Below are 23450 nucleotides of genomic sequence, written 5' to 3'. Positions count from 1 at the left end.
CTGCAGCCTTCACCAGGGCACGGTAGGGATGGGCGGTGGCTCCTCCGCCAGCACCGCATGATCCCTGGGGTCAGGGTGAGGGTGGGTGAGGCTCAGCGGATCTGGCCAGGGAGAGGGCCAACTTACAGTTTCCTTCACACCCACTGTACAAACCTTTGGTGGAAAGAGCTGTGTGGGACAGAGATGCTCTACTGGTTTCTGTCATCTGATGCGTGGGGGGAGTGGGTGTTCAGCGCCTTCTAGTTTGGATCTGGCAATAAAGTTTCCTCCTGTTGACTTTCAGGGTGATCCTGGCTCCCTTGTGCCGCGGGGTGGCAGGTCACATGCTGCAGCATTCAGGCCCAACAGCCCTCACTCATGGACGTACATTCTCGTGGTTAACATGCAACACTGATGTGTTGGGTGGAGGTGTGGGTAGTGAGGGAGGGGTTGGGGCTGTGGGGTTGTAAATGTCATCCCAGCATTTACAACTATTTCAAAATCCCCCAAATTTCCTGGACAAATGTTTACAGTGGAGACATTGATTTATTTTTGTGCAGGATACAAGGTGAGTAACCTCTACACATCAAGCTTACCTGAGTCTTTTCCTTGTATTTTAACCTGAAAGTATTCACTGCACATCTACCTTATAAGTCACACTTCCCTGCTATGTATTCGATGTAACTGCTGGTTATATGGTTACACGCCCAAATGTGAACCTCCTGCACTGCAGTGGAGTCTTTGGCAGTGTTCAGTGGCGTTTGGGGAGGTGTCCCCCTACTCAGTGTGTTCATGTTTGGGCACAGGGTTTCTGAGGACACCTCATCTCCATCTCATCTCTATTGATTAGTTACTGTTTTGGACTTGTACCCCTATTTCAAGCTTATTTCTCTTATTATAGAAGTCTTGTGATCAGGAGGAATATTTTTCCTAGATAAGCATTACATCTGGAAATTATAAGCAAAACTATAACTTCGAGCAAGCACCTGAATCAGGCAAAATGACACACGCTCTTATTACAGCGTAGATAAGCACTTTTAGTTATGAAGTTATGAGCAGAACTAAAACTTTGAGCAAAAATAACGAATAATTAATTCTGAGACATCAGCATGGCACTGCCATGCACCCTAGGACAGGAACATAACTCTTTGTTAGTTAGCACTGACTGCATGTACCACTGCAAGTTGGATTTCACATGCTCCCCTGCTAGCAAACTGCTCTTTGCTCACATCCTGCATAAGTTCTCGGAAGAATACAATAGCTTTATGAATCCCATTTCGGAATTACAGGCATTTATTCTGTACGTTAGATACGTTTTCTGTCACTCCCAGGTTCAGTCGTGGTCCGCTCAGTAATGGTGTGATTTTGTCTCGATGACTTCAGCCTGCTCCTGGCAGCGCTGCCGGTCCCGTACCAGCCGCTCCCACCAGGGAGAGCTGTGGAGCTTCTCCTGCACTGCTTTCAACGGATGGTGCCGGTTGAAGCACGTATACGACAGCTACATTTGAGGATTTATAGCCTCTGATGGTTTGAGGAAACAAATGAGGAAACCATAATGATCTGCCTGAGTTCAGCTTCTCGTCGGGACCTCTACTTCCCCATAGCTGCTGAAATCTTCAGATCGTTTGTAGCACTATTTGCCAAAACACGGTGATGAGAGGTGAACCATTTGATTTTATTGTATATAATCAACCTGTCTTAGACATTGTCTTCATTATGCAATTTTAACTGTTAATAATTGCCAAACTCTTGCTGTTTGGGCATTGCTTTATACAAGCTTCTACATTTCTGTGGATTAGCCCAAATTAACAGCACGATGCTCTGCTCCTGCTGCTTGTGAGCACCCTGCCCTTCAGAGGCATGACAGGCTGCAGGTATTCCTCTGAGGTGAGGATACAGAGCTCCAGAAAGCAAGCCCCACAGCCACCCGCATGCTGTCTACACCGTGAGACTCACTCCACACGGTATTATCTGCCTGCTGTTACGTGTTATATGCTGCTACAGTAAAAATTGTTGAGGTTCTTTTAAGACGTTAAGATATAATCTCATTTGTATTAAAGGTAACTTAGGGGTTTGATCAAATGAATTTTACAAACCATGATCTGAATGTGGCCTTCTTGGCTGTGAGCAAAGACAGACCTGAATCTGACACTGACAGCTGCCATGTTTTCAACAGTGACATGCATGTTTCATGCCTTAAGAAAACACATGGTTTCCTCTGTGCTTGCTGTGGCACGTGGCTCTGTACAGTAGTGCTGTGAGTCTCCAGTGCCTGCTCCAGCAGTTCACCCCCCCTTTGGGCACCCCAACCCCCCATGGGCTGCTCTCTGTGCCAGGCCAGGAGGCACACTGCCCATCAGTGCTGCAGTAGCTTCTCTCTGGATGTGGAGAACAAATTCATGTATTTTTAATGAGTTTAGAATTGTGATTTGGTTTAGCTGAATTCAGCCAGGAGTTGACCTAGCTCAGGGCCATGTTTTGGGTGAGATAACAGAACCACAGAGTTTTCAGCTCCAGAGAATTTCTTGCGGAGGCAGAGATATGGTTCAGTGTTTTCTGAAAAGGTCATATAAACTGCAATGGGGTGGTACTCGGTGGGCCAGCAGTGGGATACAGAGCTGCCCTCTGCCAGTGCACTGGCCCCACTCCAACTTTTTACTCCACTGACTTTGATGGGCACCAGCCTGATTTCCAGTGTTTGCTAGTGCTTTCTCATTCTGGAGATGGTTTGAGGCTGCCTGCTGGGATCCCATCTCATCCCTCCTGGGCTCAAAACCACAAAGTGACACACAGAGCTGTGAAGCCTGTAGAAGTCTGTTTCCAGTGAGCAGCTCTGCAGAAGCAGAAGCATTTTCTTCCTCCTCCTACCCACATTCCTCTGCCTTCATGAGTTTTTTCTCCCAGTTCAATGACCGCCAGCCTTTGTCTCGTGGTCTGGCAGAGCCTGGTGCCATGCACATCAGAGACACAAAGGCACACACTGCCTTTTCTCCCTGGGCCTGCTATGAAGACCTCACATTGTGTTTAACTAGGGAGAGAGAAAAAAGCAGAGGCCTGAAAGCACTGTGCTCAGTTTTGGGCTATGTAAAACCCTCCGTTTCTCCAAAGATATTGGTCCAAAGTTCTGGCAAGAAAGCAGGGGCCCTGAGGAAAGGTGGTCTGAGGTCACAGTTTCCTTTAAAAGACTGGGATCATGAATTTTAAAATGAAGGAAGTGGCAGCACTTTGCACATCTCTGACGTGGGCGAATCTAAATGTTCAGAAAAGCACCAGCTCCCAGCCTGGCACAGTCTGACACACAGACCTCAAGGACTATTCACAGGTGGGGCTGGAAAGGACTCAGGGAGAGAGACTGCTGCAAGCTGCTCGAGGATCCTGAACAAGGGGCAAGGCAGTCACCTGGACTTCCCTGTTTGCAGAGGTGGGACAGGACAAAGGCTGAAGGAGCCCATGTCCAATCCTGCAAACTAACAGGCATGTTTCCAGCTTGGGGACCACATTTTGCAACCCCACAGCCCCAACCCCTCCCTCACTACCCACACCTCCACCCAACACATCAGTGTTGCATGTTAACCACGAGAATGTACGTCCATGAGTGAGGGCTGTTGGGCCTGAATGCTGCAGCATGTGACCTGTCACCCCGCGGCACAAGGGAGCCAGGATCACCCTGAAAGTCAACAGGAGGAAACTTTATTGCCAGATCCAAACTAGAAGGCGCTGAACACCCACTCCCCCGACGCATCAGATGACAGAAACCAGTAGAGCATCTCTGTCCCACACAGCTCTTTCCACCAAAGGTTTGTACAGTGGGTGTGAAGGAAACTGTAAGTTGGCCCTCTCCCTGGCCAGATCCGCTGAGCCTCACCCACCCTCACCCTGACCCCAGGGATCATGCGGTGCTGGCGGAGGAGCCACCGCCCATCCCTACCGTGCCCTGGTGAAGGCTGCAGACCTTTGTGCGCAGTGCTGTGTGCGCCGCGTGTCTGTTGGGCATCCCCATGGTGATGGCAGCCGTAAAGCCAGCGGTGTGTTTACAGTGCCCGCCCTGCCTGCCGCACCCTGCTGTCAGGGCTCGGTATTTAAGGGGTCCCCGAATCCGGCCCTGACACCGCAGGTGCTGCGGGAGGACAACGCTGGGACTGCTGTGCTGTCGGTGTGGTCAGTTCTGCAGGAGCTGAGAGGGGTGGGGGCAGCAGGGCTGGCTTTGCTGGGACACAGAGCCACGTGGCTCCCAGGACGTGGGCTGGGCACGGGGCTTGGCTGTTCCTCACCGCTCAGAGGAGATGCATGAGGCCGGGGTTGGTTTCGTTGCATGAGCAAGGGAAAGCACAAGCGTGGGTTGTGCTGGGACTGCAGAGCTGAGGGCAGCTGCTCCTGGGGTCCCCAGAAGGGTTGGGGTGGCCATAGAGATGCGTGTGGGCCACGTGCTCTCAGTGCCTGGGCACGCAGGGCCATACCTGGTCTGGAGGCCTGGGGTCATGGGGATGCCTGGCACCTGGACTGTATATATATGGCAGGCAGCACTGACAGCGCGGTCCTTCCTTCCTTTGCAGCTCAGTGCTGTGAGATGTCATCCCCACATCCGGGTGAGTGCCCATGGACAGGGCTTGGGCAGCCCTGCAGGTGCCTGCGCTGCCAGGCTGCTCCCTGCCCACATCCCCTCCTGCTGCCCGCAAGCATGGCCCTGCTGGGGCCAGGTGCCTCCCACAGGAGCCAGGGCACTACAGCTCCAGCGGAGCCCCACAGCCCCCCACACTCCTGACTCCCCCACCCTCCTCTTTCCGCAGGGCCACATGGAGGGCCACCGCCGCCACATCCGGGGCCTGGACACCCACCTGCACCGCATGGTCCTCCGGAGCATCATCACCCACCCGGGCATCACCCACCCGGGCACCACCCGCCAGGCCCCCACCCGCCGGGCCCCCACCCACCGGGCCCTCACCCACCGGGCCCCCACGGCCATCCCCACTAGGCTCTGAGCCCGAGCAGCAGCCGCCCCTGGCACGGCTCCGCCTCCGTCCATTGGCTGCCCCATGGCTGCAGCGCTGCCGGGGTCCCCGTCGGGCCCGCGCACCGAGTGCGGCAGCACCTCTGCCGGCAACAGGAGCTCGGGCTCGAGCTGAGGTTGGCAATAAAGCGTGCTCGGTGCTGTGCGGTCGCTGTGTCTGCCGGAGGGTCTGTGTGCGAGGGACCGCCGCTGCTCGTCCAGGCGCGAGGAGACGGACGGAGCGACGGGGTTACGGCTGCCGGCACACGGGCAGCCCCTCTCCGAGGGCACGGCCACGCAGCGGCAGCCCTGCTGCCGACCGCCCGCTCCTCGGCTCCCCGCCGCGGGCAGCGGCTCAATGCGGCCCCGCTGTGGGGACGCCCCTGCCGCCGTTTGCCATTGGCGCCGGGCGCTGCGGCACGGCCGCAGCTCCACGCCCACAGCCATAAGAAGGCCGTCCACGGGCGGGCTGCAGCCGCAGCGCTGAACGTCGCCGAGGGAGGTGAGAGGGGCTGGGGCTTGGGGGCAGGCTGGCGGGTGGGCTGGGTGGGGTTGCCGTTCTGAAGCTGAGCTGTTTGCTCACTGCTGAGGCCGTCGGGGGGCTGAGCTGGCCGCGTCAGACACTTAACCCGTGGTGTATGAATTAAATGAGGACCAGACTCCAAATTGTTGGGTTTTTACCCCCAACATCAGTGCACAGCTTTCTGGAAAGATCGATTTGCATCCCTCTCTTTCGGGCTGTCTTTGGGTATTGGTGAAATCTGCAGGATACGCTGCGGTTCCCGATAGTTCTGAGCTGGTCTCCTGATGATGCGCGCGAGGAAGGAAGGCAGAGGAGGTGCCCTTCTTGTCTCCTGTTGGCACCTACTAAAATCGAATGCTGCCCGTGTCCGCCTGACTGTTCACTCAGAAATGGGCCTGCAGGCAACAAAGACAGGCAACAGCACCTGAAATGGAAGGGAAAGCAAAGCTTTTCTGGAATGTCCCCCACCCCCCCAGATAAATAAATAAATAAATAATAAAACAACTCACTCCTATCCCAAACACGCAGAGGAAAGCAGTGGGTCAAGTTGTAGGAAAGAAAAAATAGGTGAGGTGACAGCCTGCATGATTGAGTGGGCGTTTCGTCAGCTGAACATGGCACAAGGATACCGTCCAGTTCTTGCTGCACTTCAGCTAGTGAAGAGGTTCGAGGGTTTCGGTCATCTGAGAGTGGGTTTCCCCCCCATAGCGAGTGCCTGGCAGCAGTGCTGAGATGCAGCCCAGCTGCTGTGAGACCTGGGAGAGGTGCTGCTGTTCCACAGCCCGGAGCTGTGTGGCAGCCCTGTCCCGGGCACAGACCAGTGCCCTGTGCTTCCCACAGCTCATTTCTGGCATGCACGTTTCCCACAGGGCACTGGCAGATGACCCTGTCCCACCTGACAGCTAGCTCAGCGCATATATAAAATGCAGCAATGTCTGCTGAAGGCCTCCAGGGCTTTTGTCAGCTGTGTCCTTCCAGTTTTCCCTCCCATCCTCTGCATGCAGCACCTGTCAGTTCCAGGGGATGCACCTGTCCCATTGCCACCACTGCAGCTCACCCGGAGCACTCAGACACAGAGCCAAGGCCTCTTAGAACCACAGATCGTGGCATCTTCCCCAAAGTGAAAGCTGCTAGCAGAGCTTGTTGGGTGGGGAGATGCTCCAGGGCCCTGGTGCTTGCCAAGCAAAAGGCATCACTGCGGCCTAACCCTCCTGATGTGCCCATTGCCTCCTTCTGATCTCAGGACCGCGTAGTGACCATGTCTGAGCTGGAGAAGGCCATGATTGCCATCATTGATGCCTTCCACCAGTACTCCGGGAAGGAAGGAGACAAGCATAAGCTGAAGAAGTCAGAGCTGAAGGAGCTCATTAACAATGAATTAACCCATTTCCTTGGTGTGAGTATTGCCCCCTGCATAGCACATGTGGGCTCATGTATGTCATGTATGCCATGTGGCAGCTGGCTCCACTCACTTCTGTCTCCTGGAGGAAGCAAGAACAGTGAAAGGAGTTTGTTTATTCATGGAGCAGCACATGAAAACTTGACTCCAGCTCTCCAGGAGCAGAAGGTGGCTGGATAAAGGCTGTGTCAGGGCTGGAGGCTCGGGTTGGACACTGGGGAAATTTTCTTCCCTGGGAAGGTGATAGCCTTACCCTGTGGGGCTCAAGCTACCCTTTCCACTGGCACTACCCTATGATTCCCAGTTTGGTGGGGCTGTGTTAAGCAGATGCTACTGCACCTGTTTCTATCCCTTCAGGAGATCAAAGACCAGGAGACTGTGGACAAAGTCATGGAGGCACTGGACAGTGATGGGGACGCAGAGTGCGACTTCCAGGAGTTTGTGGCCTTCATTGCCATGGTTACCTCTGCTTGCCATGAGTTCTTTGAGCACGAGTGAGCTGGTGAGAAGCAGTTGAGCAGCTCCCACTCACACTGGAGAGGTGCAGAACAGTACCACTCCTCTTGGGAAAGGACTGGATGCACGTGGGGGCTCCATGAAGTTAAGCTTGTGCTACTTAAGCAGCTTATTGAGTTCTGCAGCTTTGTGAGCAGTAACACTCATGCATCTCAGGAAAGCCTCTTGGACAGTGCCCACCTGGGATGCTGTGTGTGCAAATGCTTCCTCTCAAGCTCACTCCCTGCTGCTGTGTGCAAGGGACAGGGATGGGGCTGGAAGCAGGTGGCCACTGCAGTCTGAGGTTGCTGGCAAAGGGAGAAGGAAAATTCAAGGGTTGAGACAGGGAGTGATGCAAAGAAGCTGGTTACAGATTGGCCTAAACAGACTCCTGTGATCCCAGTGGGGTCTGACTGCCCTGCACATGCTACTAACCCTGTCCCCTTACAGGGACTCAGCAGAGCCCACGCAGTCCTTGGTAACTTGAGACGCTCCTGGCTTGGAAGGCAAAGCATAACCATGTAACAGCCCAGGCTTTTCTCCCGTCTATGAATCCTCCTGTTTGTAGCAATCTGCAGAACTGAAAGCATATGAGGCTCCTGGGCTGGGGACAGCTCCTGGGCCTGAGATGCACATTGGCAAGGTCTCCAGGCTCAGCTAGAAGGGGGAAATCCATATATGATCAACTGCAGCCCCCAGAGTGTGTGAAAACAACGAGAATAAAATGTTGCTTTGGTCTTTGGGCCATAAGTGGGTTCTGGTGAAAAGTGCATCCTTTTGTCCCAGGCTTTGTGCACCTCTGTGGCTGCCCTGAGTTGTCAAAGGTCGAGGGATACAGCCTCAGAGCACCACTGAAGTTTGCACTGGCAGCAGGTTCATTTGCCTGGGGCTCTTTCAGCTCCTGCCTTCTATCAGTCTGCACTTGCCATCTGGATCAGGCACACCCGTGAGTAAGGCATTCATGGCTAGGAACAGTACAGAAACATCTCCAACACAAATTCACAATAAAGAGGGCTGTGGATGACGATGTTTTTATTTCATGATTCAATGAACAAAATAAGCTAGTTTTGGACAGGGATCATCTTAATATTCTCATCTGCCTCCCCAAGCAGTGATGGAGGATGCTTAGGCAGAGACATGCATACTAGAAAGATAATATCTCATACTCCGTCAAGAATTAAGAAAGGTGATTTTGCTACTCTAAGGTAGTCCACATCCAGGTTACTTCCATTACATTTCTTACATCCTCATTACTTCCTTGTAGTGCTCTCTTTCAGCCATGTCCACCGCTTATACAGATGGACCTGAGGACGTGAGTGAGAACAGTGAATGCGGACTGACTGTCCCAAGGTTAGTCAGGGTAGCTTTAACTCTCACAACCCTATCTTAAGCCTGAACCTGAGTTCAGCTGAGGGCCTAATGTTCCAGCAGAAGGCTCTTCAGGTGAGGCTGTGGCACCCACCTGCTTTGTGAGGGCTGCCAGCGTGGCACATGGATGAGGAGCCCTTCCCTAACACAGTCCAGTCCGTTCAGTGGTTCTGCACAGTACTGCAGTGGCAGAAAACTGTATGCAGCACAGAAGGTGCCTTAGCTGAGAGTGTCAGCAGTGGGGGCGCCCACAAGCTTGCTCGGTGGATAAGCCAGGTAAGACAGTTTGGCAAACACTGTGTCTCCACCACCACCTCACTGCGCCAAGCTCTCCCGAGTACTGCCCCCGTGCGTACAGACACAGGCATCTGCAGCACCACTGCTAGCTCCTGAGGCCAGAGTTACAGTGAGCCTCTCTGGGGTATGCTTCTGACACCTTACAGAGGAGGATGCAGAGGAATTTCCTACCAGAAAGGGCACCGACAGACAGCTGCTTCATATGAAAAGCCCTGTTGAAATAAGAACTACTTACCAGCAACGCTAAAAGCGAAGCAAGAAGAGAAAATATAGCAGCAAGGGGCTGAAATGTTTAACGAGCTCAAATAAACTTTCAACACTAGAGAACTGACAGCCAGGAACAGCTTTGGTGCATACATCCTATATTATAGTTATACTATATTACATTTTCTTAATTCACAATGCTGCCATTACAACTGATTTTGTCTACCTGGGCTTGTGCAAGGCCACTGACATGGCCCCACACCACATCCTTATCTCCAAATTGGAGGATTTGAAGGCTGGAGTATTCAGTGGATAAAGAATTAGATGGCTGTAACCAGAGAGCTGTTGTCAATGGCTCTATGTCCACATGGAGGCTAGTCGTGAATGGTGTCCCCCAGGGGTTGGTCTTGGGACCAGTGAAGGGAGGGACACCATCCAGAGGGACCTGGACATGCCCGAAAAGCGGACACATGAGAATCTAATGAGGCTTATTAAAGCCAGTTGCAAGGTGTTGAATGTGGGTTGGGGCAACCCCAGATAGGTGTACAGACTGGGAGAAGTAGCCCTGTGAAGAACTTGAGAGTTTTGGTGGAAGAAAATCTGGACATGACCTTGCAGCTCGGAAGGCCAACAGTGTCCTGGGCTGCATTAACAAAGGGATGGAAGCAAGGAGAGAGAGGTGATTGTTTCCTTTATTCCACCCTCGTAAGGCCCTATCTGGACTACTGTGTCCAAGCCTGAGGTCCCCAGCAAGGGTGTGGAGTGGGTCCAGAGGAGGGCTATGAAGATGATCAGAGGGCTGGAGCACCTGTCCTGTGAATAAAGGTTGAGGGAGCTGGCCTTGTTCAGCCTGGAGAAGACTCTGGGGAGACCTCATTGCGGCCTTCCAGTACTTGAAGGGAGCTTACAAACAGGAAGAGACACAAGTGATATAGTGATGCAGTGATAGGACAAGGCTTTAAACTAAAAGAGGGGAGATTTAGGTTAAATGTAAGGAAGACTTTTTTTACTCAGATAGTGTTGAGGCACTGGAACAGGTTGCCCAGAGAGGTTGTGGATGTCCCCCATCTCTGGAGACATTCAAGATCAGGCTTGGGGGCATACTGGGCAGCCAGATCAAGTGGCTGGCAACCCTGCCCATGATTGGAGCTAGATGTTTTTTCCATCCTCTCCAACCCAAGCCATTTTATGATTCTATGAACTCTGCACTTTACCTCTCATCCCTTAGAGGCACAGCACACCTGTAAAAAGGGAACCCTCTCTCTGACAAGACACAAAATCGCCAGCACTGAAAGAACACACACAAAAACGTCCTTCTACACGAGTTTTAATGTTACTGGGAGCTGCTAGCATATCTAGAAGAAATTATCCTTAGTCTTGCTAATGGAGGATGAGAGAAGCACTCAGGAAGATTTGACATACTCAGAGCGCAAAAAACTCATCTACATAACAGACTTAAAAACAAAAATGCTTTTTTATTCCCCCCCCCCCCCCCCCATATCACATGTAGACTATTACAGCCCTCAGAGAAGCATGGTGTAAAGCAACCATGCAAACAAAGCACTGCAACACATCTCCCATATGTTGAATAGTTCACACTGCAAACTGCAATGTAAACTGCTCACATGCATTGTGTTACGTATGCAAGAGGTTTCCCTGGATTGAACATAGGTCCACTACACTTCCCCCCAGAACCATCAGCATAGGGTCCCACGCACTCAGTGATTTTGGGTGGGGCTCTGAACGACGGCAAATCGCCCTCCTCTTGTTTTAGTCTACAAGTTGGCAGTTTTAGAGTGATGCGCTGGAGAGGACACCCACGCTGACCGAGAAAACGATGCCTTACAGGGCATCTCGAACAGAGGAAAGACGTTCTGCTCAGCGCTCAGTATCAGACCCAGCGGGTTTTAGCTTAGAACTAGCCCGTTTTGCGAGAGCAAGTACTGCTCAGTGAAGGATATCGCTGCCAGGGCACCCATACCCACCCTCCCTCCTCATGGGGCGGCCGCCCTCAGCCAAGCCCATCCCGCCCCGCGCCGCGGGCCGCACGGCGCATGCGCGGCCGCCGGGCTCCCGCCATTAGCGTCGCCTTCGGTTCTTCCCTGAAGAACTGAGGGCTGAAAGCGCGGAGGCACAGTTGTGAATCTTTTAGTTAAACATCTTCAAGCACCGAAGTGCTCAAAATACAAAACTTCCTGCTGCGAAGAAATTAGGTTTCGATCCCGCAGTCAACACTCACCAAGTCAGATGTTCAAGAGCTGTTTTGAAATGTTTAATGTGCTTTTGTTTTAAATCTTACAAGGCATCTCATCTCACCGTCAGCCATATCAATACAAAAATCTTACAGTGCTTTATCTGCTAAAAAAACGACGATGTTAAAAATGGGGTTAGGTAGTTCTTCCTCTTTGCCAGCTGTTACAGGGATTGCTCACCGTTGCTGTACTTAAATAAGTTACACAGGTTCTGTACATAATTACAGTCATCATCGAGTATGCAGCTGTATAATACACCACGAACACCACGAGGGCAAAGAACTACTGCATATGAAAGCTTTCTGTTAGAGATTTATTGATCATCCGTCAGAGTCGTTTGATGTTCTGTTACCAGGAGACTAACCACCATCTTTCTTAGGCACTGATCCAGGCACAATTGCCTTGCAGAAAAACCTGGCTCTTATGCCAAACTCGTGCATTATTTAAAAAAAAATAATAATAATGGAGCACAAACTCTTTATTAACTCTACAAAAATAATTATTTGCTCCTCTTGTTCTTACCCTCAAATACACAAAGCATTTGAGAAGTTTCACATTCTCTTTCTGAATTAGGTTCGCTGCAGTATTAGATCAGGCAGAAACTCTGAAGCCTTTTTTAGTCAAGCGTGACTCAGCTGCCCAGATATTTCAGCTGGAACAAAATGTCTGTCTAAATACAATTAAAAAGATGAAAGCTTGTAACAAAAAAGATCCACCTAACTAACACTGAGTGTTCTTTCCCTGGCGGAAAAGAAAATCACGACTGTAAATTTTAGCACAGGATATAAATGGAGAACATACTGTAAGGTCATGCGTTGTAAACATTTCTACAATCGATTCGGACTATCGGCTTTGGAATGAGTTTTCAAATACTTGGTGTTATGCAGGGCAGTAATTAACCACTAATGCTATTAAAACAAGCAACTTTAACATGAGGTTACAAGAGCAAGAGCAGTGAAGGCTCCCGCATCAAATAGTTAAAATTGAGTATTAATTTAATATTTTATTATAAAGTTTATAGCATTACAGAGTTCAGCATGGCACGCTAAGTAACCTTGTTACAGATGCAGTATTTGTTTTTGCTTGGTACAAAAAAGCTGAGCAGCAGCATAATTGTTATATTGAATCCGAGACTGGAATGAATTTGTTTCTTCTGAATAAGGATGAGTCAGTGATTTAAAATACAAAGGCTGCATTTTTAAATCTCAAATATGTGCAAAATTCCTTTCAGTACAGTAGAGAAAATGGTAGAGATGTGTGCAGTCTTATGCCCCAACCCAGATACTGCCAATATATTGCAAACAATCACATGGAGGGGTAACTCGGACTGGTTATTTACAACTTTCTGTATTATTTCCAAGAGTCACAGCTGGTGTTTGCTCCCCACCTTGCCTTATGTCCTTTTATGCAGTGCATCAAGTACTGACATTCATAATTATTGTAAAAAAAAAAGAAAAAAGAAAAAAAAATCAGAAAAAAATAACAAAAAAACAGCAACAACAAAAAAAACCAATAAAAAACACATTGGTCCATGATAGTTCTAATAAGCTTCCTTCAAGAATTCCAGTAAATTCTAATACAGCAATAACTGTTATAATGGATTTACAAAAGCAAACACAATCTGAGTGATGAAGGTCAGTGAAGATTAATATCTCCATTTTTTAAGTTCTTCAATAGTTTTTTAAAAACATATCAATTCAAATGCTATTCAGACAGTATCTGGATTTTGGTGCTTTAGCCTTGATGTGATTTTCTTTTTTTCACATGTTGTAGGCAACATAAATAGGATCCAACTGGTCAGCTAAAAATCCGTCTCTCAAGTGCATTCGTTGTTTTTCACCACGGGAATTGATAGGAATAACACCTGGGTCCACAATGACTACAACACCTACTATGAGATAATGCTCCTCCAGAACCACATTTGTTACCAGAGCAACCAGGTCCAACGCTTCTTGTTCTGAGCCTTCTAATTCCACAACCACCACAAGCAAGTTGGTCCATGTAAATACAGCACTGTTGGCATAATAACAATATTAATGTTGAGAAAAACGAAACAACAAACTGTAGTCAGAGGAAGTTATCAAAAACAGACTCACTGCAAATAATTACTGCGTGGCCTTGAACAATATAATTAATGGGTAAAAGAGATGCAATAAGAAGAAAATACATATACATCAAGAGATATCAAGGCTGTAACTTCTCGATATATTCTATGCCAACTGTTTTTCTATTGTCCCTGTACAAAATATAGGTACCATGAAGATTTCACATTCAGTATGTGCATGCTTGTCATTAATGTACTTTTATCCACATCTAGATATTATTTAAGGGAAGACAAAGCCTTCTAATTATCACAACAAGCAAACACTGCCACTTTGCGACTGAAGAAGACCTACAGCTGAATGGCGTATGAAATGAGAATGTATTTACAAGATCCAAGTGTGTATATTCCAACCACCAGGGAAGACAACAATACAATATGAAGTGTTCCCGTTCACGAGGATCTTTCAGACTATGAAGTTTAAACTGTGCAAAAGGCACGAGCTTTACTTATTTATTTATTTGAATGGAATAAGGGGAGTGTTATATTTCAATTAGTTTCTCTCACTGCACTATTTTCTAAGCAAGGTTTTGGCGAGCTCACTCTACAAGTTCTCAGTCTGGCATGCTGTCCTGCAAAACTTAACCCCTTCTGCTTTGGAAAATACAAAAGGATACAGAAAAATAATTGCGTCTCTTACCATTCTGCAATGCTCTTATGTGCTCTAATTACAGAGGTCTCTATATCAATGGGGTGGTACCTCATTCCTCTAAGCTCCAGTGTTTCATCCAAAGAGCCTACCACATACAGGGCATCGTGTCTTTCTGCAACAGAGCACAGACATTGAAAACATCAACAGATCAGAACATTGGACATTCCTGGTGCTTCCTACGAGCAAGAGTGTTAAGCACTCTGAGCTCTATCATTCAGAAAGAAGAGGACTGCAAGGTCACTTAGCACTTCTGTCTATTGACTAAAGACAGAGAAACCAGCCTAACAAGAATTTTTGGGTCATCTAGTTCTGCCTCTTTCTTACATAATGTGATCTCTATCCATAAAACTAATTGAAAACCATTGTTAAAACATTCTTTTGTTCCACTGTTCTTACCAAAGAAGTTCTCCTATCATAGGAGATTTTAAAATTCCAGGTATTACTTTTTTTAACCCTTTGTTCTCATGTCATCAATATTCTCAGCTTAAGTTAATGCAGAGAACAAGCCAGTCCATTTCTTAATCACAGCCCTCCTATGTTTAATACGAAAAGCTCTCCTGAACATACTCTACATACTGCTGTGTTCACTCTGTAACTGTTCATTTTAAATTTTCTTTTTTCCCCATGCTTATTTTGGAATTCTACTCAATCATGTAACTAAAAAAGCAAGCTGGGAAGCAGCCCTATATTTAATGCGTACTTTATTTATGACAGCTGGTCTCTCAACTGACAACTGACATTGCTTCGCAGCTAGAACATCTCTGATATGTGATTTTTCAGGAAGCTACAAGACACAGAATGGTGCAGTAGTAAGGTAGTGCCTTACCACCTGCAATTTCTTGTTCTTTGTGAATGTCTGCTTGCATATTCCCATTTCTCTCCATTACTAGCTTTCTCAAGAAGAGGGAGCCATTTCACTTTGAACAGTGACAGGAACTATTCTCTCTCAGCATCCTGTTCAGAAGCAGCACTAAAGCATCAGTACAATGTGCCCAGGAGGAGGTCAAGTAACTACCCCAGGAAAACTGAAAGTGAATAAAGCAAGGAAAGCTCACAGCACCTTGTTTTAAAGGTTTTTAACAGGATCTACCAGCTTGGAATGAGAAGATAACACAGTGAAGCCTTTTCAGGGACCTAGATGTACTCTACGTGTCAGCTCTCTCGCATCCCAAGACCACATCCCTTCAATGTTACAGGAGGGGTTGGCTGACACAGGACTGCCCAGCATACCACGTGGGGTTGATACTGGCTGGTTAAGCAATAGGGGTCAATATACACTATTTTAAAGACCAGTATTATCAGTTTAGCAAAAGAGACTGATGTGTGCTAGTTCAGTACAATTTTCCAGTTAGCTCTGCTTGGTATGTGAAGGCCTAACAGTCTTGCTTTGTGCTTCACTAACTCCACAACAGACCACTTCCTATCTATATAGTGTATACTGAGAGCCACCAGTTGTAAAGACTCTTCTTGGGTTTCATATACATTCTTCTGAATTGCAGTGAACCGAGATTTAAAAAAAAGGTGCTCGTTATGGCATAACAAGCAATGGAAATTTGCCACACTGGGGAAGAACACCTGAAAGTCGGCCAAGGGTCACTGTGAGGAAGCTGAAGAGGAAATAAAGGGGATGAAGCAGGTGGTCCTATGACCACCAGAAGTCCACACCGCACATGACTGAAGCACATCAGCATATATTAACGAGTCCTAGGAATGCTGCTTCTGGGGAATGTATTGCATATGTATGTCTCAGTTGTATAAATGTAGAACTTGCACTCCAAGAAGGTGCGTTTGATTTGTCAAGTCACCTTGCGTACTGTGAAATTAGAAAAGAATGCCACTTTCTAAGATCACATCGGAGTTACAGAGTTTTCTTTCCACACTTTCTGATGACAGGGTCTGTGGGTCAAGAAGGGACCCTTCTGCTTTTAGGATACTGCAAATCTCTGATGAAGACTGTTTCTTCACCAGAATGCAGGTTTTGCTCTCTGTAGGCATGCTGCTTGTGAAAGACATCTGCTGGAAGTTGCTCTGGAGGAAATGGATTTACTGAGCTGTGGAGACTTCTCCAATTGGACCAACACCTTTTCTGTACACAAAAGCTCCAGGGAGACTGAAGAGTGGACAGGACGGTGACCTTTTCTTAATGGCTGATACAATAGAGTTACATCACAGACTCATTCTGAACCCTAAACTGATATCCACTGCAACAGATGGGGTAGCTCCTCCCAGAATCTGAGTCTTCAGTAAATTGCTCTCCTTGATCACCATTTCTCCTTCCTTATAATGGATGAGGGCAATGCATGGGGTAGCCCAAACAGACATCACTGTTCAATAACTGGAGAAACCTATTCTTCTGTCTTGTACCATGAGTGATGACAGAAAGTGTAAAAGGTGTCTGTGAATCCTACAGCACTGATGAGTGGGACAGACACTACTGATGTTGATACCACCCTTCTTTTAAGTGCAATCACAAGCAACTGCAGCTACACTGCTGATAAGTGATAAGCATTAAGCACTCACTACTTTTCTTGGGATGCTTTAAGATTGCCTTTTTTTGATGTCTGATAAAAGTTATATATACTATATATCTACTATATACTATACTCTTTGCTAGCTCTGCTACTCCGGGTAGCAGCAAACACAACACACTTATTCTTTTCTCACCTCCACTAGCATCAGTAAGCTCAGTTCTGCGCAGGAAGCCCAGGTACCCGGTCCGAGCCCATATGGTCTGAGTATCTCCAAAACTCAAGCGAGCAGAAAAGTGATCAGCGTGCAGTGCTTCTTCTCCATACACTGTATAGTAACCAGTAGCATTGTGCGGACTACTCACCCATATCTAGAAAGGTTATAAAAAAAAATATATAGGGGAACTATTCCAAAATAAACGTAGGTTATTTTGCCAGACTCGAGCAGCTTAATTTTTTGATTTAAATGTCAGAAGTTGCTTATTATTAAAGTTATTAATTTCTGCTTCATAGAAAATTACCAGGAAAAAAAGGAGTAAAGTACAGTTTTATATAGGTGTAATTTGGAGAAAAAATGAACTTGGCATTTGACATACTGGAGAGGGACACCTGTTAACCTGCAATCATCTCTTATGACATTGGTATCTTAGTACACACAAATTCAAATGTATATAAAAAACGATTAAACCAAGCAGCAAACCTCATCACAACTATCCACTTTACAATGTTAATGAGCCATCCACTGCCTCCTTTAGCTCCCAATCAGACACAGACCAGTTAACTAATGTCTTCTGGTCCCAGCATGAGGTATTTTTGCAAAAGAGGGATACAGCCACATGGATGTTCACAGAAATATAAAGTTCCAGCTCTCTGCTGAGTTTATTTCCTTGCCACATTAAGGTGTTTGTGGCTGTTCAAATAGGACATGCACTTACTGAATATGATTTATCCATATATTAATTAAATCACTGCTGATAAACAAAGTACAACATATGAAAACTTTACCTCTCCTAAATGTGAGTCTCCCAGAGGTCCCTTAGTTTCTGTGTGTGCTATGATGACTTTTACCCCGGGAAGGATCTTCAGCAGGAAACAAATGTTTAGAAATGAAGTTAACAAAAGTTGAATCCATCAAAAGAAAGGTAAGTTAATAATGCAGAGCCACAGAAGTCAGTAGTCTTTGCAGTTCTTCCCTCCATAGGTGCTGACCATCTCTTCCTACTAAGTTGTTTAATCATTTAACCTCTACGTGGCTACTTTGCAGCTTGTATTTAACTGCAAAGCTGATCTCTTATGCCTGAAAAATGCTTCCTGTGAAAAGGCCTGTGCTTTTTTTCAGCTATCCTATTACTCCACTTTAAAGCCTTGCTTCATTTTAACTCTTGTTCACTTCATGCTCCCCGGTGCCTCTCCTAGATACACAGCGATTAATGAAGCATATTGAGCCTTTCACTGCACAGATTCTGTACTGAGAGGAGCAATTCACCACCCAGAGAAGGATAGTGAGGTAAAGAGATTGCGCTGTCTCTTACCTTGCCAGACTCCATAAGTGGCAAACTGTGTGGAGAACCTCTCTCTACTAAACGTACCCTGAGAAAATAAAAGAAGAATGCATTTGTAGAAAGATCCATGAATTTAAACAGAAGTAAAATAGACGTGTTTCAGTATATCCAGTGCTATCCCCTCCTGCACTGACACAATCATAACAATGCCAGCTTATAACTTATGCACAAAGCAGTTATGACTTTTTATCTGTCTTCAAGACTTCAGTATCAGTATTCCCACATATGATGTTTCTTCTAAGAATCAGAAACTCAGCTCTCTAGTGAGATGAGTAACTAATTCCAGCAAAGCTCTAAGGCTGCAGTTCCACCAGTACTTCACATTCATCTTCATTATTGAGTTCTTCTGGACCTCTGCTTGTCACAGCAGTGTTGGTAGTAATTACAAAAAGTGAAGAGCAAGCAGCCTAAAAAGAATGAAGTGATATTATACAGTTCATTCATAGAGTTGCAGAAGGAGCAAAGAACTGAGTGCAATAAGAGGAGTGTACAAGAGAAGAGGCTGCTATCAATTATGCAATATTACCCCAGTGCAACACTTACTAGCTAGAACTGACTAACACAGTTGGGACACTGAGACTACGGCTGAACTTTATTTAAATGCCAGATCAGGTTGATGACCTGATGTCTTCTGGCAGATTTAAGCTTCAAAAAATGGAAAGAGCAGTAAAACAAACAAACAAGAAAAAAACCCCAAACCAAAACAAACAAAAACCTGCCAGTTAACATCCCTGATTTAAGATTATCAATATAACAAGATTGAAGCAAAGACACCAAGTGTTGATATATAAGTGTTTCTGAAAGTAAATACAGAAGCAAATATACAGATGTATGAACACTATTAAAATTACAGTCCCAACTTGGTACTGCCAACAGCTGTATCAACTAAGTTAACTGAAAGATGAAGATAATTCAAAAATAATGACTACAGATTAGAATTTATAGAACTTATCCTCAGCAAGATTCCAGATGATGTTTGCATGTGTGGTCCAAAGAAAAAAGTCTAAGGGAGAAGTTAATGGTACTTTTTCACTGTTTAAATGATTGTTACAGAGAAGATGCCAACTAATGAGCCTGAATGGATAGCCATTTAGGTGAGGGTCTAGAAAGGAAGAACAGAAATGCTGGACCACTTCCAATACACAGAATTTGCCAGGATGGAGGTTCCTTTTAATTCAGGGATGAGGGATTAGCTGCTGCCGAGGATATTTCAACAAACCCAGGTTATTACAACATGGATGATTTTTCCTTGCTATAGTCATTTACTGGTTAATGCTTTAACCCAGCATAATCTGTACCTGTCATGTCGAAGTGCTCTCATGTCTACATAGACTGTAGTTGGATCTGGTCCTGCTGTTCCCTAAGAATATAAAGGAAATAACAAATTCAAAATAAGCCAGTTAATCCTGTTTCCATTTTCACAGACAAGTAAACCCACAAAATCCTCTCCCCCTTTTAGTGACATTAATCAGGGGCTGCCCTAATCTACCAAAGCCACAGTAAAAATATTTCCCCTCTAGAGTGACTGCCATAAAACACTGATGTTTAATGCAATTATATGTCCATGTCAGAAATGCATTCAGAATAGAAACGCACTTTAGAACAGAAATTAGTAAAACTTACCAGTAGAAACCAGTAAATGAACACATAGGCAAAGCATGTATTTATACAGATAACTCTTGAAGTTTACAAAATTTTGTTAAACATCCTCTCTAAAGCACTAAATAGCAAGCATGGTATCTACACACAAACCTACACAGACATAATCCCTTTCTTAAAGCACAGCTGTTCTACTTCATAAAAGTTTTGTTACCTTTGGAGGAAAAAAGCATTCAAATCAATCATACCTCTAACCATCCCCTGTCTTTTCAAGGTTCCTGCACGTAACAGTCAAGACAAAGGTAGATATCTATTGCAGCCTGAGGATAAACCTCCTGACACGATTTGAAGTGAGGTCAGACTCCTAAAACAAATCCATTGCCCAGCATGGGAACAAGGAACTTGTTTTTGTTGCTGGGCTCCCTCTCACCCTCCCAATCAGAGTTTAACCTCAAGGTAACTCGATACTACTGTGAAATGTGTAGTTAAACTAAAAAGTAAGCCAAGGACCAGCAATTATTCTCCCCTTTGCAGGGAAATTCAGCATAGCTTCTCATTTTAGCAGTGTTCTCCAGAGCATGGTGCTAGAAAACAGCAATGATGCCTTTATAATGGCATTCCTTTCAACTTCTGTAGCACTGATAAGGTGTCAGATTACAGGCTTTACCTTTAGAAAGATAGAATTATAACATCAATCCTTGCTGTACCTCAGTTCTACTTGAGAATGAGGTTATATACTTCAGCTGCAAGCGTTTTTTTATGTAAAAATCAACAACAATGAACACAGAACACTACATTCCTTTAGGAAAAAAACAGCTTGATCAAAATTCCCTCAAACAGAACACATTCTGTATAGAGTAATGCCACCGAACCAGACTGACTTTAGGACGTTACAAGCACATACATGCATCACTATACCTGTTCAGCCAGCTTGCCCAGCCTGTTTGGCTGACAGTGGGACCACAAACAGAAGTAACAGAGGCCATCAAAGTGTGTGAAAGAGAGAGAAAAGGGAAAAAGAAAATACAAACAAAGAAGCACTGGAGACATAAGATACACACATTAAGACAGAAAGCAAAACTCATACTGTTTCTGAATGAAAAGAAAATTTTCCATTCAGGTTTCTTAAGAGCCTGGCATTTAAAGTAGCTCACTGGGAAACATGCAAGTCCCAGTAAATAAGCTAGAAGTTTAAGGCAGAGCTGTTTTATCATGAATACCTCCTCCACCTGAATATATCTAAACAGTACTAGTAGCTTCAGAGATACCTTCTCAAGTAGACCAGTCCAGTCCAGTTGGAACATGTTACCTATTCATTTGTGAGCTAACTTGTACAAAAACCCAGTGACTTTGGCTATAAATCTATTCATTCAAATACATCAAGACAAAAATATCTAGTACAGTTATCACTTTTGAGTACCTAGGGAAAACAGGAAAGCAAACTAAGAAAACTCCCAAGAATGAAAAACAAAGATAAAAAGGAATAAAATAATTAATATAATAAAAGCTTAAATGCCTGGCAGCCCTATGGTCATCGTAATTTTTCTGGAATACTCTTTGGCAGGAAAAATTGTTTTTAAAAAAACAAAAACCCACCAAGGGGCAGACTATTGTACTGTAAAGGGACTGAAGACTTCACATTTCTCTGCTTGTGACTACCAGATGCTGTTCTTGATACAATCTGCCAACAGGGTTTTGCTCTTTTTTTTTTTATGGTGCTGTCTTCTAGATTCTGAAAGCTGCTCCTAGATCAGTTTCATAGGTACATGCCTCCAAGTTGGAATGCAGAGGAAGTTCTTAACTGGCCCTGAAGTGATCTCTTTCTACTTAGTTTGCACAGTCTGAACAACAAATATCCAGAATATTTTTCTTTTTAATCCTTTTTCTCAGACAGGACACTCAGAAAGCTATGCTTCGCCCCCTGGCATCTGGAATGTTCTGTTAAGGAATGCTACAGTCTTTTCTGAGCTGTCTTCTTAATGTCATCTATATCCTTTTTTAAATTTTTTTCCTACTAATTCATAAAATTCCTCAGGCCATATTTCTTTATAATTCATTACCTAGAGGGTGCTAAAATTTTTCGGCCTGTGGCACATATGAAAACGGAGTGAACAGCCATGAATGACCCCCGAATGTCATCTGAACACTAAGCTACCAAAGACAAGTCTGAGCACTGCATGCCATTGTCTCCAGCCTGTGAAGCGGGGATGTGCACCATACAACCCTATTCTCCAACTCAGAGCTTCCAATTTTATACCTTTAAATGGGAAAAGCCCAGCTCTCACATACACTGAGACACATATACGCACGTGGATAATGCTCACTGGAGATATTTCAGAGTTAAAAACCAAAGCAAAACAAAAACCTGTCAGCCTTTCCTTGGTCTGTAAGATAAGAGTTCTTACTTGGGGAACTCTATCTTCATTTAATTCTAAGTGAACACAAAAGCTACTTTTTAACAGCCAAAATCTGCATCACATGAAAGCAGAAATTGTGTTCCTCTGAATATTTACCATGTTTATGAACTGGAAGTTCTGTATTTTTAGTACTGCTCCTGCACAGCACGGAGGGGAGACATTTTGTAATGCTGATCCACCACACAGAAAGGCAAATCAATTGGTCAGTTAGTACAAAGAGGAGAAATGACCATAATCCACAACTTCAAGGCTTGATGAAGAAGCAAGGGAGTTGTAGCTTATATATTTACTTAGAAAAAGAATATGTGCAGCTGAACATGACTTCCCATAAAGCTTCCAGAGATACCGTGTACAAGGGTAACGAATAAGCAGTTTAATCTCACCTGTAAGCAAATTGCTACATTGACCCTGCATCCAAACGTAGTGCTCACTGCACGAGCAGAGAGACCCAGGTCTTTGAATAACTTGGAGAAAGACTGTGTTAGTGCAATCCGTGGTCTCTCCTCTGCAACCACCATACATGTTCGCACACAGGACAGATTAACTCCTTTCATCTGAGTGCAGAAAACAATACGTTTTAAATCTGAAATCAGCACTTCTACAAATAGGCTGTTGACATTTGTGGAACTGGCTGACTTTGAAGTACCAGCATAACTGACACAAACTTGTTAAACAATATGGATACGGACTGCATTCAGTTTGGTTCCATCCTTCTAAGACAGCCCTCTAAAACTGCCCAGCAGTTTGGAGGCAGAACTAGACAAAATGCAAACCTTTCCTGTCATGTAGCTGCAATACATCCACTCATCATTTTGAGCTGAGAAAACACAAAATACTGTTGTGTCTTAGGGCTGGACAGGCAACCACGGGAAGATCACTAGAGACCTACTTGCTCGAAGTCCTGTACAGTCCAGATACAGGTAAAGCACTTGAGAAATTACAAGTGCTAATCAGCATGAACATGAACTTGCAACAACTAGTTGTGGGCCATGATTCCTTCCAATGAGGTCCAGAAGAACAAAGAGACAGATCATTTCTTTTGGTCTATACTAAGAATAAGTACAACATAACCACCTCCTTGCACGCAAGAAGCTGCCAAACATTCTCAGCGGAAGCACTGAGCCCCTTAGTTATGAAAGCCATGGGA

At 45.7% G+C, this 23450-nt stretch overlaps 2 protein-coding genes and 1 long non-coding RNA gene across 4 annotated transcripts in view; 2 read left to right on the top strand and 1 right to left on the bottom strand.

The window, feature by feature from the left end:
- Positions 1 to 4082: 4082 nt before the first annotated feature.
- On the top strand, positions 4083 to 4900 carry LOC136057905 (uncharacterized). The gene is made up of 3 exons (XR_010623085.1): positions 4083 to 4137; positions 4533 to 4565; positions 4767 to 4900. It is a non-coding gene; the product is annotated as an uncharacterized LOC136057905 (long non-coding RNA).
- Positions 4901 to 5434: 534 nt separating this feature from the next.
- On the top strand, positions 5435 to 11053 carry S100B (S100 calcium binding protein B). Of its 2 annotated transcripts, XM_065750304.1 has the most exons (4): positions 5435 to 5468; positions 6733 to 6885; positions 7246 to 7390; positions 11035 to 11053. In XM_065750304.1, exons 2-3 carry the CDS (start codon positions 6748 to 6750, stop codon positions 7384 to 7386), a joined length of 279 nt encoding a protein of 92 aa, XP_065606376.1. In that variant the 5' UTR covers positions 5435 to 5468; positions 6733 to 6747; the 3' UTR covers positions 7387 to 7390; positions 11035 to 11053. The 2 variants fall into 2 exon arrangements, with proteins under 2 accessions (XP_065606376.1, XP_065606375.1); XM_065750303.1 differs by lacking the exon at positions 11035 to 11053 and having other exon boundaries at positions 7246 to 8178.
- Positions 11054 to 13004: 1951 nt separating this feature from the next.
- DIP2A (disco interacting protein 2 homolog A) overlaps positions 13005 to 23450 on the bottom strand; it is a 104952-nt gene continuing 94506 nt past the window's right edge. Inside the window, exons 32-38 of the mRNA XM_065750732.1 lie at positions 22687 to 22857; positions 19586 to 19647; positions 18258 to 18315; positions 17731 to 17805; positions 16922 to 17096; positions 14246 to 14369; positions 13005 to 13517 (exon numbers count right to left, since the gene is read on the bottom strand). Of these exons, the coding sequence (XP_065606804.1) occupies positions 13265 to 13517; positions 14246 to 14369; positions 16922 to 17096; positions 17731 to 17805; positions 18258 to 18315; positions 19586 to 19647; positions 22687 to 22857 (918 nt within the window). The 3' untranslated portion in view covers positions 13005 to 13264. The remainder of the gene's footprint in view (positions 13518 to 14245; positions 14370 to 16921; positions 17097 to 17730; positions 17806 to 18257; positions 18316 to 19585; positions 19648 to 22686; positions 22858 to 23450) is intronic.

Source organism: Cyrtonyx montezumae, unplaced genomic scaffold (assembly GCF_038088225.1).
Source record: "Cyrtonyx montezumae isolate F1298 unplaced genomic scaffold, pur_monq_1.0 scaffold_7, whole genome shotgun sequence".
NCBI lineage: Eukaryota > Metazoa > Chordata > Aves > Galliformes > Odontophoridae > Cyrtonyx > Cyrtonyx montezumae.
This window is presented reverse-complemented; position numbering and strand designations above follow the sequence as displayed.